The sequence below is a fragment of the Alternaria burnsii genome (genome assembly GCF_013036055.1).
Source record: "Alternaria burnsii strain CBS107.38 chromosome Unknown 715, whole genome shotgun sequence".
Classification (NCBI taxonomy): domain Eukaryota; kingdom Fungi; phylum Ascomycota; class Dothideomycetes; order Pleosporales; family Pleosporaceae; genus Alternaria; species Alternaria burnsii.
Genome location: NW_024066116.1, coordinates 999,531 through 1,017,294, shown reverse-complemented (window position 1 = coordinate 1,017,294; position 17,764 = coordinate 999,531). Strand labels below are relative to the sequence as shown.

General features: G+C 50.4%; 8 protein-coding genes across 8 annotated transcripts; 4 read left to right on the top strand and 4 right to left on the bottom strand.

Moving 5' to 3' along the window:
• Nucleotides 1–55: 55 nt before the first annotated feature.
• On the bottom strand, nucleotides 56–1,772 carry GT037_007491 (uncharacterized protein; the record flags this gene model as incomplete). Its single annotated transcript, XM_038932538.1, has 2 exons — nucleotides 56–922; nucleotides 975–1,772. 2 exons carry the CDS (start codon nucleotides 1,770–1,772, stop codon nucleotides 56–58), a joined length of 1,665 nt encoding a protein of 554 aa, XP_038785026.1.
• A 1,393-nt stretch (nucleotides 1,773–3,165) lies between these two features.
• GT037_007490 (uncharacterized protein) lies at nucleotides 3,166–4,382 on the top strand (the record flags this gene model as incomplete). Its single annotated transcript, XM_038932537.1, has 4 exons — nucleotides 3,166–3,352; nucleotides 3,407–3,538; nucleotides 3,607–4,167; nucleotides 4,222–4,382. The coding sequence occupies 4 exons, from the start codon at nucleotides 3,166–3,168 to the stop codon at nucleotides 4,380–4,382; spliced, it is 1,041 nt and encodes a 346-aa protein (XP_038785025.1).
• A 738-nt stretch (nucleotides 4,383–5,120) lies between these two features.
• GT037_007489 (amine oxidase) lies at nucleotides 5,121–6,938 on the top strand (the record flags this gene model as incomplete). The annotated part of the gene is made up of 3 exons (XM_038932536.1): nucleotides 5,121–5,399; nucleotides 5,448–5,485; nucleotides 5,540–6,938. 3 exons carry the CDS (start codon nucleotides 5,121–5,123, stop codon nucleotides 6,936–6,938), a joined length of 1,716 nt encoding a protein of 571 aa, XP_038785024.1.
• Nucleotides 6,939–7,883: 945 nt separating this feature from the next.
• On the bottom strand, nucleotides 7,884–8,474 carry GT037_007488 (uncharacterized protein; the record flags this gene model as incomplete). Its single annotated transcript, XM_038932535.1, has 1 exon — nucleotides 7,884–8,474. The coding sequence occupies one exon, from the start codon at nucleotides 8,472–8,474 to the stop codon at nucleotides 7,884–7,886; it is 591 nt and encodes a 196-aa protein (XP_038785023.1).
• Nucleotides 8,475–9,394: 920 nt separating this feature from the next.
• On the top strand, nucleotides 9,395–10,987 carry GT037_007487 (uncharacterized protein; the record flags this gene model as incomplete). Its single annotated transcript, XM_038932534.1, has 2 exons — nucleotides 9,395–10,277; nucleotides 10,323–10,987. 2 exons carry the CDS (start codon nucleotides 9,395–9,397, stop codon nucleotides 10,985–10,987), a joined length of 1,548 nt encoding a protein of 515 aa, XP_038785022.1.
• Nucleotides 10,988–11,089: 102 nt separating this feature from the next.
• On the bottom strand, nucleotides 11,090–14,074 carry GT037_007486 (atp-dependent dna ligase; the record flags this gene model as incomplete). Its single annotated transcript, XM_038932533.1, has 1 exon — nucleotides 11,090–14,074. The coding sequence occupies one exon, from the start codon at nucleotides 14,072–14,074 to the stop codon at nucleotides 11,090–11,092; it is 2,985 nt and encodes a 994-aa protein (XP_038785021.1).
• Nucleotides 14,075–14,427: 353 nt separating this feature from the next.
• GT037_007485 (uncharacterized protein) lies at nucleotides 14,428–16,500 on the top strand (the record flags this gene model as incomplete). The annotated part of the gene is made up of 1 exon (XM_038932532.1): nucleotides 14,428–16,500. One exon carries the CDS (start codon nucleotides 14,428–14,430, stop codon nucleotides 16,498–16,500), a length of 2,073 nt encoding a protein of 690 aa, XP_038785020.1.
• Nucleotides 16,501–16,607: 107 nt separating this feature from the next.
• On the bottom strand, nucleotides 16,608–17,537 carry GT037_007484 (uncharacterized protein; the record flags this gene model as incomplete). The annotated part of the gene is made up of 1 exon (XM_038932531.1): nucleotides 16,608–17,537. One exon carries the CDS (start codon nucleotides 17,535–17,537, stop codon nucleotides 16,608–16,610), a length of 930 nt encoding a protein of 309 aa, XP_038785019.1.
• Nucleotides 17,538–17,764: the final 227 nt, after the last annotated feature.

Here is a 17,764-nt window from a genome sequence, read left to right as displayed (position 1 = left end):
CTTAATAGAAAGACAACTATACTCTCACCCAATAGACTTTGCACGTCCTCTATTACTACGTTTCGTCTTCAGCGAGCGCCAAAATCTGCGTCCCGCGCGCCTCTGACAATTCCTTTTCGACGACCGCCTGGCAAATGTATGCAGCAAAAGCCTCCATACGCATCGCGTGGTTTCTATGCTGCGAAAGCAACTGCACCGACACCTTCTCCACCAAACCAACTGGAATATGTCCAGCCGCTTCTTGAACTTGGAGGCCGAGGACTAACCGTGCTTTTCGGATGAGATGACTGTCTGGCTCGCTCTTATGGTATAAAGCGGACATTGCATCTGCGGTCAATATGTCTTGATACATTCTCAGTATCATAACCTGAGACTCCATATCTCCGTGCACAGCATCATGTACGACGTCCTTCAGGCTTTGTACCTTCCTTGTTATTCCTGAAGGTTGACTGGCAGTCCTGGATTGTCGTATTTGAATCGTGGTGGGAGAGACTTGTAAGATCGGTACAGCAATCGCTAAGACATCGGACTCGAATACTTCATTGCTCTCTACACTTCCAGGACTAGGTGTTGAGTCCTCGTTTTCGACGGCCACAGTGAACCTTGGACAAGCCGTTGATGTGTTGCGATCATGGGTGGGTAGATATGGGGGAACGCTGAGCGAGTAGTCCACTGGGCTGGAGAATGGCCCAACAGGATTTGATTCAAAGAATGAGTCGGAAGATGGGTCAGTGGACGAGATGCTGCTTTCGGACGTACTGTTGATGCTGGTCAGGATGTGTACGCGTTGTGCGGTGGGAATAGAGTCTATGGAGCCGATCTGGGGCGCTTCTTCTGCGATTGTCAGCCTACTCCCAGTATCTGTATCTCGATTATCAGTATGCAGTGAAGATGCCACCATACTCGATCTTATGCGCAATGGCTGTTGACAGTCAGTACCAGCTATATTGTAACTCCTTCGAAGCGCTACTCACAAGAACGCATAGATCCTCCTTTGAACCACAAGTATCGCAAGTCAATGTCGAAGCACGATTGCTACATCCATCACACCCATCTTGCTTGCAATAGAAGCCCGCTCGCATACCCCCATTCAGATATGGCAATATAGCCTCGGGAAGGTCACACTTCTTGCACCGACCGTTCCGGAACTTGTGGTTACAGATCCTGATCATCGTGGTATCAGGATAGAGTCGAAGGAATTGTACAAGAAAAGTCTTAATCCGGCAGTAGAGATTGTGGTGTTTTTCTACAAGCATATGTGTAGGAATGGATTGTGGGCCTATTCCATGCTCGATTTTCAGGGTTTCTTTGTAAATCAAAGAAGGAGAATGTGAAGATGGGGACGCAGGAGGAGATGACTCGGAAGATAAGGAGCATAGCGTTCGCGCACTCGCAACCATGAAAGTGCCATCTCGATCTTGTCTGCTTCGAAGTGGTTTAATCCTAGTGTTTCGACGATCGAAGTTGCCGCCGAACCTGGCATCATATTGTAGTTCATCCTTTCTATCGTTTATGTCGTCGTTGGAAGTGGCCGATTTGAAGACCGCACAGGTATGCATCTCGGCAGTGTCATTATAACGAGCGATGATATCCTGATAGTCGAGGTTAGCAAAGCTCTCTGGGCTTTGATGTAGTTGCAGATCATGGTTAGGTATCCCCCGGATTTCTGACTGACAGCGATAGTGGGAAGGGACTTGGTAAGTCGTTCCTGGTATGCCAGGCGTGGTAACGTGATGAGGGTACATGGGGAGCTGGTGTGCTGTCGACTCCATGGTTATCAGGTTACGATGTGCGGTGGAATCTGCTCGGGGGTGTGATGCAAGGTTGCAGTAGGTGGTGATCAGGGAGTTCGAATCTGTCAACATACTCAATCAAGAGAATACTAAAAGAATCATGCGATGAAAGTTCCAACGACTTCATTTGGTCTGATCCCTTGTTATCTCGTGTCAAACAATTACAGTAATGACTCGAGCGAAGTGGATATGGTCGCTCCCTCCACTGCAAACCAAGTAGCCGAACGTGGCGGTGGGATTACTACATTTTAAGAAGCCTCTTACGAAGTCATCATCGAACCTCTGGGTTCTTTAGTGGTCGATGCCAAAGCAATGTTTCTTTGTCCAGATGTCTCGCCAACTGAGAGACAGAGAAACAATGACTATTTTGAGCCGAAGCCTCCAAAGAACTTCCTTCTAACACTGGTAGATACACAGAAAGAAGTCCGCGTCGTGCGTGAAATGCTTTAATTTTGTAACGGGTCGACCGCCACGTCTACCTGCATAGGTAGGTAATGCCATTCTGCACGTGACTAAACAGATTGTAAAACTATACTCTAGGTAGAGCCTTACAGAAGCTCTGCCCCTTGTACTCACATCTGCTGTTTAAACGGTGATTTGAATCTATAAGTGCAGGGGCATCCGAGGTCATACCACCTTCAAACTTGCAAACGCCTTCGGCAACTCGGAATAGAGAAAAAGGATCAACATTGGGCCAAAGAGACCATTGAATACCGCAATACGGACTTCTGTGTTGAGGGAGCACAAGGCCTTGTATAAAGGATTGGTACGTGGATCAACGAATCGAGCATCTTCACCTCTCTAGGCATGCCGAAAGAGTCGTTGACGATGACGAAACGCGCTAAGACCAATGTTTGACATGTTTGCAGCATGACGCAAGCCCAGCCACGCTCCTTTCCAACAGCGCGGCCGAGATTCGAGATTCGAGATTCCAACACGCGTGCCAGGCCGGTCGCAATCACGAAGATCAGGATGTGATGTGGCGCGCCTTTGGTTTGACTTGAGGTCCTCGCGCGTGACTGGCCATTAAGGGCACCTGGACGCAGCTCCACCCACTACGTTCCCTAGATCGATTGGTATGTCGATGGCGTTATCGAGCTCAATTGAGGTTAAATCAAGGTATATGCTATGATTAGGCCCCACTCTGGGGCTCGCTGTAGGTTGTCCCGTTGGTGTAGGTGTCCCGTAACACGGGCTGTGGCTGAATCTTGGGTAGAACAGGGACAAACGCAGGAACCTACGTCACTGCCCGCGTGCCTTCATAACGCGCCAACACGGGCTCTTTGACTCGACGTATACTCACGATACCTAGTTCCCTCGCCCACTTCATAATCCCTACTTTTGCCATTGATCTTGATAAACCACAGTCAACATGGAGACCATCACCAACCTTGCCAGCACTGCTGCCACTACAGCCTCGAAGCTCATCTACGGCGACCAGCCCAAGACCGAGGAAGCGGTCGAACAGACCAAGGACAACGAAACCGCAGGCAAGGAGCCTATCTCAGGCGAGCAGGGTCAGGGCACTGTCACTCAGCCCTATGACCAAGGCAACCTTGGTGCGCCCCCACCAAGTCTCGCATTAGACGATCTATGCTGACCCCGCTTCACAGCAACCCCTCTAGCCGCAGCTGACAAGGGAACCTTCCTTGACTACCAGAACAACGAGACTGCCGGCAAGGAGCCCGTCTCTGGTGAGCTTGGCAAGGGTACCGTCACGGAGCCTTTTGACCAGGGCAACGATTGTGAGTATTTAACCACCCGCATTCGACATATGGGCTTTCGATAGGGTAGTATGCTAACTACTCCAAAGCCAAGGCAACTGAGAAGGCAGCTGAGAAGACTTCCACCTCAGATGAGTTCCTGAAGCTAGATCCCACCACCCAGGGACCGACCGAGACATCGACCGACCCCAAGATCTACTCGGATAGCAAAGATGCATCCTACGTTGGCATGCCAATCGTTCCTCTCAACCCCGACGCTGCTACATCCAACACTGACGCCTCTTCGACGGCCCAGAGCACCGGCATCACAGACAAGGCTGGAGTTACCGACAAGATTTGGAAGGAAACACCACTTGACGACATCAGTCGTTCGGGTGCACCAGGCGCCGGCCCTACAGCCACTGAATCTACAACCGCCACTTCCACCAGCCCTGACCCTGCCATCAAGACCACTGCTCCCGACTCCGTCACAGCTGGTTCAAGTGTGTACGCAGCTGGCGCCGGTACAGAGACAAAAACCGATGCCGAGAAGCTCTCTGAGAACCGCGACACTCCAGGCTGGGCATCAACAGGCGTTCCTTCCGACAGCAGCAACTTTGATGCAGCTACCGCTAAGCAAAACGCTGCCTCTGGTGGATCAGAGTCCAAGGGTTTGTGGACACGGCAACCTGGACATAGTCAGGGCAGTACTGACGGTGTTGCAGGTTCGGCTGGAGAGCATGTAGGTCGCAAGTCTGAATCGGGCCGTAAGTCTGAGTCCACCGACTTGACCTCGTCTCCGAGCAACGAAGAGAAGGGTGGCAAGATGTCGCACTTGAAGGAGAAGATGAAAAACAAGCTTCACATCGGTTCCAAGGACAAATAGGTGTGACACGCAGGGACTGACGATCTTGAAGGATGATGGGCGAGATATGATACCACGGCAGTAAAATGCCACTTAATACCAGAACAATGCTCGTAATGTACTATTCAGTTAGGAATCTAATGGGTTGAGCTCAAGTTCGTCTGTGTCACTTTGTCCAATCATGTTCGTGATACAGCCTCGTGGCACTAAAGCTAGCGTCGGGCTTACTGCTCGCTATCTGACGTACATGCAGACGCATGACAGCGTACAACGTCTACCTTATCACACGTCTCACTTGCAACCTAATACATCGCGTTGGCATTTCTTGGACAAATTAGATTGGCTCTTGTGTCCATCACAAGGCCAAATCGAAACGAGGTCGTTACCTCTTTCCAGCCCACACAAATATTCTATGGTATGTGAGCGGTTGTCCCTACTCGAGGTGCTGTGCCGCCTTTAATTCCTTGTCACAATAGCATTCGCACCAACAAGAATCCTTTTGTCAGCATCGTAGACTCGTTTCAACCCAATCTTTCGGAGTAGTCATTATGATTCACTCAGTAGCACGAGATACGGATTGCCACTAGCGTGGCAACCACGCCGCCAGCACTCTCCTTCTCTGAACCACCTTTTACTGGGACGCATCTCTCGACCATACTTGTCAACGCATGCTTGGCTAAGCATCAGCGCCACAACATTGATATAGCCTTTTTCTTTCATCTCGACTTTCTCGCTATTGCTGAATAGCGATCCGTCAACATGGGAAATATCGGCAATGAGAATGCAGTTCGTAGAGCTGACAGTCCGAATAACAGAACGTCGTCTGAAAGAGAGACTCGAATATCGAAGGATCTGTTTGGTTCGCCACACAAGCAAGGCTACATGGACGAAACCAATATGATCCGAAGAGCGGCAGGCAAGATACCGCATGTCTGTATTGTCGGTGCAGGTGTTGCTGGGCTGAGATGTGCGGATCTGCTGTTGAAGCACGGGGTCAAGGTTACGGTCCTGGAGGGGAGAAATAGGGTTGGTGGAAGAGTCTGTCTACCCATCCATGTAAATTCGTATGTGCTAATGAATTAACAGTTATGTCAAAGCGATGCGCTAGGTCATTTAGTTGACCTGTGAGTCTGAAGCCCCAATATGGTCTGCTATACCCAAGCTAATGGTTTCGCTAGCGGCCCGAACTGGATACACGGCACTGATGACAACCCTATCCTAGACCTTGCGAAAGAGACCAAGACTATCAGCATGAACTGGGATGGTCGCCAATCAGTTTTTGACAGCCAGGGAAACCACATGTCTGACAAAGACGCAGCGAAGAACACTGAGCATGTTTGGACTATCATCGAGCAAGCAATGAAGCTTTCGAATGAGAATTCAGCCACGATATCCTCGGACAAAAGTTTGTATAACTACTTTGAAGAGCGGGTTGTAGAAATGTTCCCTAATCAGGATGCTGAATCGAAGAGGCAACAGCGGATCATCCTTCAAATGGCAGAAATGTGGGGTGCTTTCGTTGGCTCGCCCATCCAAAGGCAAAGTCTGAAGTTTTTCTGGCTGGAGGAGTGTATCGATGGCGAGAATCTTTTTGTCGCATCTACGTACGACAAGGTGCTGAAGAAGATTGCTGAGCCTGCGCTGGAACATGCGACGATGCTGTTTGAACATAAAGTAAAGCGGATCGTATCGGGAGAGGACACTGCAGATGCTGGTGTTACCATCGAGCTTGAAGGCCGGCAAAGTATGATGTTCGACGAAGTGATCATGACGGCTCCACTAGGATGGCTAAAGCGCAATCTCGATGCTTTCGTTCCAGCATTGCCAAGTCGATTGACAGAAGCTGTCGGAAGTCTCGGATACGGGCATCTTGACAAAGTATACATCACCTTCCCAAGCGCCTTCTGGAACGAAGGAACAGCCAGCGATGCAGCATTACCCTCTGCATCTCGCGACCTAAGCAGACCAAATGTCACAGCAACAACAGCGCCCGTGCATCAAGCAACTGACTCACCAGTCAATCCAACACATTATCCAGGCTTCACACACTGGACACATCCAACATATGCATCTGAAACGAACCCAAAAGCCTGGGATCAAGAAGCTGTGAATCTCGCCGCCCTTCCCAGAGGAACGGCGCATCCAACCCTCCTCTTCTACACCTTTGGACCAACAAGCTTACATATCGCCGAAGTCCTAGCAAATAACCCACCAGAAAAGCATGGAAGCCTTCTAACATCTTTCTTTCTGCCCTACTACTCCAAACTTCCCAACTACAAGCCGAACCACAGCGACTGCGCACCACAAGCCGTCCTGGCAACAGCATGGGCAAACGACGAACTCGCTGGCTACGGTTCATACTGCAATTTCCAAATTGGGCTCGAAAAGGGTGATGAGGATGTGGAGACATTACGAAAGGGCATGCCTGAACGAGGTGTTTGGTTGGCTGGAGAGCATTGTGCGCCGTTTGTTGCGTTAGGGACTGTCACGGGGGCGTACTGGAGCGGGGAGGGCGTCGCGAAAAGGGTGCTGAAAGCGTATGGGCTCGGCGAGAAAGAGCAGAATGGGTCCTCGTGAAGCGTGGTAGGATGAGAGGCTGTAATGGGAGGGTACAGATTATGCCGGTGGCTCTGAATGAGTCGTCCAACGGCTACATAGCATCATCAAGGTCCTGAAATATCTCCGTCACATATCCAGTACTTGCCCGTCAATTTTCCATTCTTGGATTTCGGAGCATGCTTCAGCTTGAATTCCTTACTCCGCTAGACTGTGTTGTTATGTTCGCACCGAACCCGAAGCGTAAGTGGGGTTTGTTGTTCATCTCCGCGTTTCAGCTTCCTCTTTTCTTTTTCTTATATTCCTATGAGTGGATTTTAGCGGAGCACGCCGTTAAGCGCGAAAGAAGTAAGATGGTTCGCATTGGATGGGCTGGTAAACCGATACTGGAATAAAGTTTTTGTAGAATGCTGGGTCGGATGGGGCACGATCAGCGGGTGCCTGGCGACTGTCGATCAACCAAAGTTGGTGCAGTCATGATGGCGATTTGGTGCGTATATATTCTGGGTTGGTGCTGCGGAGTGTGTACTCACTAAGCCATTCCTTCTCATATCACTGTCTTTCTTTGCTGTAACTAGGTCGCTCCTTTCGAATTGTACATCAAACAGAAACACGCATACACGCAACCACTCGCTACGCAATATGGAGCGCACATCTACTCACGGCTCGACATCGTCGAAAGGTTCACAAATTTCCATCAGAGAGCGTATCGGAAAACCGAGTAGAGTATGTAACTTGGATCAACTGAAGGTGATAAAGGGCTAATGCTGGGTAGTATCTGTGGCAGGTCCTGAAGCAATGCAAAATTCTCTGATGAATCGGTTGAGCTTAGCAGGGCTAGTGGGCGATCTCGGAGCAGAAATGAGGAATTTGATGGAGAAAAGAGGGAGATTCTGAATGCTGCTGGCCAGTCGAAATAGTAGCATGCCGCTAGAACACCTTACTTTCATCTTCTTGATTCCCTCTTTAATGCAATTCCATAAGAACCTCATTCGTTGCAAACCGCCATCCACTAAAAGGACTCTCGAGATAAGCATACAAATCTTCCTTGGTCACTTCATCTCCGTACTTTCCCCAAACACCATTCCACACACCCTTGGCCTGAACCTTGTACTTGGCTGGCTTGCGCTTAGGCATCCACGGCTTATCAAAGACTACCTCAACCTCTTCTTCCGTGCCTGGTGCAAGCGTGACGAGTGACTCTTGCGGAGGAGGCATTTTGCGATTGATTTGCAAGACGGTTTGATTGACCTCTTCTCCACTATCGGCATCGATGACGGTGAAAATACCAGTGTTGAGTGCGGAAGAGTCCAGTGGTGTGTTCCATTTCAAGATTGTGTAGGGGACTTCTGGGCTCATATTTTTGAGTGTAATGAGCAGGGCTGGTGGGGAGCGTGAGGTTTGGTTTATTGTGAGCTTTAAATCGGGCATGCTGGTGCGATTGGACATTGAATGAGGCATGCTAAAATCGAGCGGCGTAGGGGACTGATAGACGTAGAAGGCTCCAAGAAGTGAGATGACAAGACCCGTCAGAAGGGCTGTACGTGCAGTCCACATGTTTGCTATCATTTCTCCCCGCCTAACTAGCTTAGATCATGCGATAAATCTAAGGAAGTTGGAGCCATCAGGTCGCTGTCGCGAGGACAGATCATCGCAGGTCTGCATCCGGAGCATCATACTATTCAAGGACTATGTCACATGGTCATTAACGTGCGAACGAATCATTCTGCTGGAGGCGATATGAATTGCTATCAGCCGTTGTGCTTCCTGTCTAGGTACCTGCCCTGATTGGGAGCGGGGTGCGCGGCGCTAGACTGCATCAAGCTGTGTGCCGGAAGGAGCGCAATAGATAGTTCGACATAGCTTCGCGATAAGAACAGCCTGCGACAAGCATGGATGTATTTCAAGTTGACTCTAAGAACGATGAAGTTTGTTGTGGCTCGATGACCTCCACCTCAGCGTACATCATACTGTTAGTGTCTTGGCGCCCAAGTGTACTTCCAAGGATCATTGAGAGGCCATGATTCGGTTAAGGCACTCCTGGACTCTAAGTAGAACAACCATTACTGATTCTTGTACAAAACTCCACTATTGCACATATACATACATCGTTTCGTATAGAATGGATGCTCCCAAGACCAGCCTCATGGAGCGCGCACTTTCACTTAGCTTGGGTGCCCATGTCGCTGAATGCATCAGCGAACTCGTATGACGTCCTGCATGCTTCGGGTTTTGCCAATAATTGAGAACATCGCCAGGCACTCTGCGCTTGCATAATGAAAAGCCAACTTTCGTTGGCAGGTATTTGGCCCCCAGATGCGGGCACTGCGCCTCGCTTGGTTTCATGAAAATCCCCAGCCAAAGTCGTTAGAGCTGTCGGACGCCTGAAAGCGGCTCAGATCACCTCAAGTATGCTGGCTTTGCTAGATGCGCGCTTCGTTTCCTCGACATATGCCGCATCTCATTGTGCTTCAGCTATGAAGACTCTGGCGCAATTCTCCGCTGTTCGTCAGGACTCTGATGACGATGCACAAAGAAGCGTCGAGTTGCTCGCCATGGCCGACCACCATAGCGATACCAAGTCCGGTACGCCTCGCCAATGGTCACAGAACGACCGCGAGGCTGCTTTACAAGATAAATGGTCACTATTTCCTTGGCGAGTAGCTTCCGTTCTGCTGGCGCTCCCTCTTGCTCTTGCCGGCATTGTCAGCCTCGCAGCCGCCGCAGAAACGGTATCTCAAAGTTACATTATGGGGCGAGACTGCTATCCGAACGGTCTTTGGAAGGAAGCTTCCGGTGCAACATGGCGCATTATGGATTCTTCTTACTTCTTCACGCCTAACTTGAGTTTTGGAGCTATGACCTTTACACAGGTAAAAGTCATTGATGTTGCCTGGGATCTGATTATTGGAAGAGGTGGACAACTTTTGCTGGCATGGGCGAACTATCGCGTCTTCAACGAGTGGCTGGTGTACCACATGGAGATGCATCACACATCGTACAAACTGTATGCCGCCGTAGCCTTCGAAACAACAACAATGGGCACGCTCGGTGTACTGGGGAAAGAATTCTTAGCTTTTGGGGCGGGCACCTGGAAGCGCTTATTCCGATGGCTGGCAATACTTTCAATGTTGCTATCCACGCTCTATGTGATCTCGTTCCCGACTTTGATGGCAGCCATGACAGGTTACATCGCGACTTATGAGCCATACATAGAGGATTTTGATGGGAACCTCCTCGGATGGAGCCAGGTGAAACAGGTGGAGTACATTATCCACGACGCTGATCGATTGGACGGTTTCGATGCGCCGCTCGTTGCTACAACAGACGATAAGCCGCTCGTCGATGCTATTGATAATTGTATGTCTGATCGCAATACTCTGGGTCTCAGCTGACCAAGTACAGACCGTAAGCAGTTCGGAAACTGGACCTGGGAATATGAAGTGAATGGCGTGCCTCGGGTAGGTTTTGGCTTCAACGGTACCAACAATACAAATATAACAGCCGAATTTGTGCTGGAAGGCGTCAAGTTACCCCTGTTCCGAAGCCTCCAAATTACCAGATTTCCTGTCGAATACGCAAAGTTGAACTCCGTTCCACTACATGAACACCCTGGATACCAATATGCTTTTGAGAAGCGCCCAGACTCGAACCACACCTACGACGCGGCTTATTTGCTGGAGCATGGATCTTGCAAACCTAGCGAGACGTATCAGTGGGGGTTCTCTTACATCTTTCTATTCATGGTCTCCATCTTCAACTTCATCTGGGTCTGCATCATGGTCGGCATGTGGCTTGATACACGGCGAGGGTCAAGAATGTATAGGAGTGGCAGGAGACCCGGGCTTTTGCGCAGTATCATCGAATATTCGGCAGCGATACGAGAAGAGCTAGGCAGTGAAGCCGAATATCTGGAGGAGGATGACCTGCGAAAACGTTTGACGCAGAGTAACGGAGCGTTGGTTGTGGAGAAGGCTGAGCTCAGAGTGACACGTACGAACATGAGCACTGGAGTGAAGACAACTAAAAGTGGTTGGAAGCGGAATCTCACGAAAGGCAGCACTTTTTGAGTCAGAGGACTATATAAGCAATAGATTCATCATGCTGTCTCTTGCGATATCATTAATTCGGTGTCGTGCCTATTCTACATAGAAAAGACTAGAGGAACTGTTTCACCCCCACTGAAACCTCTCCTCGTCCAACATAGTGCCTTCCTCCCAGCACTTCTCTACCCACGCGACACCCACAATCCTGGCAAGTCCAGTGACCTTAGCCTTTACACTCTGGGCCGAAAAGTGTTCATTCGGTACAACAACATGTGTGACTCCTTCCTCAACTATCCGATCAGTCACTGAACCGCCGCCGAATCGAATACAGTTCTTCGATAGTTGGGCTTTGAGCATCCCGCTAGCATCAATAGGATTGCTGTCAAACGCAGCTTTTACTGTGCCAAACATGTGTGTCCTGAGATGCGCAAGTGACTCTCCGTGGTCTTCTAGTTGGTCTAGGAAGCCTTGTCGTTCGAATGCTGAGTTGTTGTCTGACCCTGCTCCTACACCAGCCAACAGCTTTCGCATAACATCTACATCTGCTATGTCGCGCGCAAACGAATCTCCATACTCATCAACATTGTTCTCGAAGTCGAGCTGATCGTCATCATGGAGGTAGAACATATGTCGGTTTGGCTCGAATGGGAGCAGGTATGGTAAAGGGGCACAGTCTATCTCATTCTGTTTGATGCAATCCTGGATCCAGATAGGCTTGATGATGTTGTTCGTGGCGCGTTTCTCGAGTGATGCAACTTTAATCAGTCTCTTGTCCGCTACGATGATGAGGTCTTTGTCCATCGAATCGCGCTGCACAATCTTGCCACCGTTGGCTTTGACCAGTGCTTCTAGATCGGGTTTCGACTTCTTCGTTGGGTGGATTTGCTCAGTCATTATGAAAAAGCTCAGGCCCTCAAATACCTTCGATGCTGGACCCGCATATGGTGTAGCAACGGTATCGTTACCTACCACAGTGAGTGGCTTCTTCGATATTCTCGCCTTCTTCCTGCGTGATTGCTCAATCTTGAATTCTTTCTCCTTTTCCGACTTCTCAGTTTCAGCTCTGCTCTTTACTTCCAGAAATTCCTGTACCGACAGTGCCTGATCCCAGCGTTTGTCCTTTTTGAGCCCCTTGAAGCGAGGAAAGCGAAGCGTTAAAGAGAAGCGAAACTTGTCGGTGCCTTCCACACTTGCTGCCTTGCATTCCAGAACGACAGAATCCCTGGGTCTGATCCATTGATCTGGTCGCTCGTGTTGACGATTCTGCTCATGACCGCCTAGCTCAATAAATGGAGGTGGCCGTCGAGGATCCCAATTATGCCACTTGCCTTCCGTTCGGCCCCGTATATCAGCATAGTCTTGTTGAGCAAATCCGCCTCCAACTTTGAAGAACGACCAACAATGTTCGTACTTCAGGTCGCCTTTCTTTGCATCTTTGTTCGTAAGCAGTGCGCAAAGAAAGGATGAGTGGGCGCCACCGCGATGTCCAGAGCCAAAGTACCCGCCGACAACTATACAGTCGAGCGACTCGCCGAATTCGGACATGTATTCTGGCTTGACTTTCATCCAATCGTTGTTGCGTTGATTCAGCCGATACATAGAACGTGGGTTCTTCAGCACCAGACCTTCCGAAGAATCAGCAACAACCTTCCGTAGTGCTGGTTCAATCTCTGTATGCGAGCGCGCCTCGGTGTACGGATGGATCTCCAGACGACGATGTACGCCCTTGACAGCACTTTCCAGAGCGCGACGGCGATCGCGTAGCGTGTATTGTGTGAGTAACTTGTCGTTCAGGAATACGCAGTCAAAAACCCTGAAGACCGGTCGCTGACCAGTGTTCTTGTCCGTTTTGTTTTCTTTCTCAGATATAGCTGCGGTCTTGAGAGTTCCAAACCCAACAATGTGATCGCGGTCCATATCCCAGGTGATCATCTCGCCATCAAGGATGATGTTCCGCACATTCTTGCCAAAGGCGTCTGTTATGAACCGTGTGAGTGCACCAGCTTCATCGCCTTGGAAGTGTTTACCGTAAAGGTACGCATAGTCTTTGGCCTTTCGCGACCAGAACCCAAAAGTTCTGCCGCCTGGCGCGTCAGGATCCTCAACCATGTGAAGCTGCATACGTTCTCCATCAAGCTTCTCTTCAATCCAAAAGGTATCGTCATCGGTGTTCCCTTGAAATCTTGTGACCAGCTTCTCAAAGTTACCTACCTTATCCTGAAACTGAGCCAGTTGTGGCTGGAAGCATTGCATCAAGCTCAGCCCAGTGTCTTCGCCTGCCAGACGGACCTCAGGGTCAAACAGTTCCCAGCACACTCTTCGAAGGTTTGAAGAGATGTTGAATAACGTCTCTGCATCTGGATGCCATATGTCTAGAATGGTCTTCTCAGTAGCCCCAATCTTCATCTGGCGAAGGACCATGCGAATGAGCCAGGTCATTTCCTCAGCGTTCATCCTTCGATAGAACCGTTGGAAGATCTTGACTTGCTCTTCTTCGGCACCAATGTGTGATAGCTTATCCAGAGCGTTGTTGACCTCTGCGATACTCATGTCGCTGTATTCGGTCTTGAGTTGCCGGGTTGACAAGATCTCGTAGCATCGTCCAGCGAAGTCGCCGGCGGTTGATGCCGAAGCCTTGTTCAGCTGACCAGGTAGCTTCCAGTTCAGCATATGTTTGGCACCGTCAGAGTTGGGGTCGATCCTCGTAAGTTTGATCAAGACCTTGGCAATTGTCTTCTCTTTAAGACCGTACATGGCTCGATCTCTGTCCTTTTCCGGGATTATGAGACGCATTGCGGGAAAGAAGTCATTGCCCACTTGCTTGCGCCAACTCGCAATGAATCTTTCGATGATGTTACGTTTCGCTTCATGAGGTGACATGTTAGAGTGTCCATGTGGTCCGACTCTTCGCCGAGCTCCCACAGGCTGCTTCCTTTTTTGTGTTTCCATAAGCGGATTGAATAGTTCCGTGAATAGAGTATGGAAGGGAAGTGTTTTGTGGAGGTTCATCGGCCGTGTTGGGTACTTGTCGTCGAGCTCATTATCATGGCCGTACATGAGCGTGTTCTCCCTGACCGCCTCGGCATCGGCCATTGGTGTATCTTGGGCCATTTTGAGTGCATTGGATGAGTGGTGCAGCTCTTGCGACAATTGTCGTATATGAGAAGGAGGTCGTGGCTGCCTGGAGAAGCGCGTCACGCGTGATCACGTGGCTGTCAGACTATAAGAAGCTAGCGTAATCCCCAAGCCATCACCCATGCCTTGTGGGTACACACGCCGTGTCATTCACAGGGCTGACGATACTAATCTTGGAAACCTGACATTACGACTCCACACCACTCGTTTTCTATTCAGTCTTTCGTTACTTTGCTTTCATGTTGCGCACAAATACCCTCTGTATGCGCACTATTCTCCCCTAATTCTCCGTATACGTCATTATTGCTCACCGTCCAATGGACCGCTAAATGAGCTCTGCACGCAACCAGGGCTGGGTCCCGCAGACGGCCGGCGACACCCAACACAATGTACGAGAGGCTGCACTGCGAGGCGCAGCGAAAGCCTTCTCCAAATCTCCCGCGAAGCCAAAGCCTTTGGTAAACACATATACAGGAGGAGACAATGGGGCTTTGCTGGCTGCAACCAAGGTCGGAACTGGCAGTCCGGCATCCTTGCGGAGCCACCACACTGGCGGATCTGTGGGCGTCAGCAAGCCGAACCTGTCCAAGTCGAACAGCTCCAACTCGCTGAGTGTGCCTGACGACCACCCCGACCGCGTCTCCTCGCCTTCAAATATCGCTGCTCGGCTTGCGGCAGCTCGGCACAGCCCTCTGCGGCCTCTACCCCAGGCCGCTGTTCCGCCCACCATGAGCGAACACCAACCAAACGAGAGGGATGTACTGCCTCCCTCGGGCAGCGTAGGGAATGTGCTTGCGAGACTCGAATCTAAGAAACCCAGCCAGCAGCCGCGCAAGAGGAGAGGCAGCCTCGAACCGTATTCAGCTGCCACCAGTGCCCGACAGCCAGAGTCACCACACAAGCCTACCGATGACACCCCTATACCGCCAACGAACTCGCTCGTCAGAATGTTTGAGCAAGCGCGACCTAGGACGCCTACCAAACCCTCTGCACCGATACGTGTCACCCAGAACTCTCCACCCCCTGTGCGGTCGCCGAAGCCGCAGCGTGCATTCAAGTTACCTCCCGAGCCGAAAGATGACGCACCCCTGCAGAGAGTCAGGACGCAGACACCACCACCTGTGAAGCCAAAGCCGAAGCACAAGATCACGCTGCCGCCACAACATGTCGACGGCAGTAGCGAGCAAGCATACTTCAATACACCCAAGAATGATCCCCTGAAATCTCCTCCGATCAGGCAAAAACCGGTCCAGCTGGCGACAATCAACACATCGGTTTCTCCACTTTCGAAGCCCCTGCAGAGGGGTTCTCGGCAAACACGGCCAAAGTCTGAGGACACAACGCAGTCCAAGTCCTTACAACGGCGCAGAGTGTCCGCGTCTATAGAGAGTCAACAGTCGCCGTCAACACCTTCTTCCTTCAAGTCAGCAAAAGAAGAGCAGGAAGATGAGAAGCTCAAACCTGCTCTGCCTCCGCCGCGGCGATCGACTGCGCGAAAAGCAGATCCTGTACCGGCTACCAGCAAACTTCAGCCTTCGGCCCCAATACAAATCAAACCTCGGACCCAAAGTCAGAATCCGGCTTCGATGCCTCCGCTGCAGAGACTCTCGCCTCCTCGTCGGCCAACGTCAACCAGTGGATCAGGTTCACCTTCGGTATATCATAATAACTACCAGAGGGAGTCTGTCAAGCAGATTACACAACACATGACTGGCGAATCTCTGTCGAGCGCCATAATGGGCGCCGCTCTAGCCTCGCATTCTCGCAACGTTTCGCCCGCACCTCGACCTATGTCAGTCGAACCTCTTTTCCCGCCGCGCAAACAGCACCACCATCACTCTCCGTTCCATCGATCGCCCTCACCGCCTAAACAATCACCTCCGAAGAGCGCCGGGAAGATGCGGACCACAATGCGCAAAGAACCGTCGTCGTCCGATGAGGAAGACAACAAGGTCGACAAATACAAGAAAAAGGGGACACGCATTATGGGCATCAAGGGACGGAAGCACCCAAATAAACATCACGAGGGCACGCGAAAGCGTTGGCGCGATCAGATAACCGAACGGGAGCGGAAGCGTTACGAAGGTCTGTGGGCAGCGAACAAGGGTCATCACATACCATCACCTGCTAACGCGCCGCCTGACGATGACGCATCGGCTGATGTGTTGAATCTTCTGGTCAAAGAGATCTGGACGAGGAGTCGACTGCCTACGCATGTTTTAGAAGAAGTCTGGGATCTCGTAGACAGCAGAGGTGTTGGCAGACTGAGCAGGTACGAGTTCGTGGTAGGTCTATGGTTGATTGACCAAAGACTCAAAGGACGAAAGTTGCCGGTCAAGGTCAGTGATAGTGTGTGGCAAAGCGCCAGGGGCGTCAATATCAAAGTCAAGATCCGGAATTAGTAGGAACGGAGTCAAGGGAGCATTGCTTCGGCGTTGGATTTGTCTGTTACTGTAGATCCTAGAGATACCCATAATCGTAGTAAAGTTTCCCTTTGTTGCAAGAAGCATCAGTCGCCTCCGCCTCTAATTCCATCATCCGCATTTCCTTGCATGCTCAGTAATCCGGTGCTCCTTACAAAATTTGCAGTACTCCAGAATCCGCCGCTGAATTCAAGGTCATACCAATAGTTTACCGCGCAGCAGATTCCTTCTTCGTTGCAACTCTGGCTTACCTTGTGGTACCATAGTGCTGGCAAGTATAGCATATCGCCTTCTTCTAGTGTTACTCTGAGTGGCTGTGAGTATTGAGAGTAGAGCGTAGTGTTGATGTGACGCTGGTCAGGATCCCATGTTGCGAACGGTACGTATTCCTCCGGCTCATCTACCTTGATCACCATATCATCTTTTTCGAACGTGTCAGAAGGTGAATTTCCGTTGCGCTTCAAAGTATACGTAGAAGCCAGGACACTCTTCTCATTGACACAAGCCGCTTCCACAGGTGGTAAGAGAACAAAATGCTTTTGACCCAGGATCTGAACGTAGATATTCTCGTAGTTATCCTTGTGTAGGGCAGTCGTCGAGTAGGAATTTCCGAGCCAGAAGTTGATTGCGTCGGGTTCCTGCTCTAGTGCTATTCGCGCGAAAGGTATGCTTTTGGGCACATCAGCGAAAAGCGTGGAGTACTCATTGCGAAGATTGTCGTTCTGGGTTTGCGCATAGTGTGTTGGGCCTTTATAGTCTTCCTCCCGCTCTTGCCGTTGAATCTTCTCTAGAACTTCTTGGAAGGGTTCCTCGGTCTCATATGGCTTGACGAACACTGAGCCACCTAACGGTAGCGAGACGACTGAGTCGGCGTTCCCGTGAGGTGTGATTGCTACGTTGACATTTTGACCACGCATGACATCTTTCAGGTATGCTGAACTCCATGTCTTTCTGGCTTTGAAGTCTCTAGCTCCGTTCCGGACAACAAATGGCCGGTTACGCGCGACATGGCGCATGAATTGTAACGGTGATGGTTCGGAGGTGAGCGTGTCGATCGTTGATGGATTGAGGTCATGGTAGGACGTTATCAAGTCTGTATAGAAATATCGATATTAGTCATGCACAAGGACCCTAGCAAACTTGAAGAAGTACTCCAAGTCCGTATGAAGGCTACAACACTTAAGAATGGAAAGATGAAAGATAATGTAGGATCAATCTAACAGTTCATCCAGACGGTTTATGC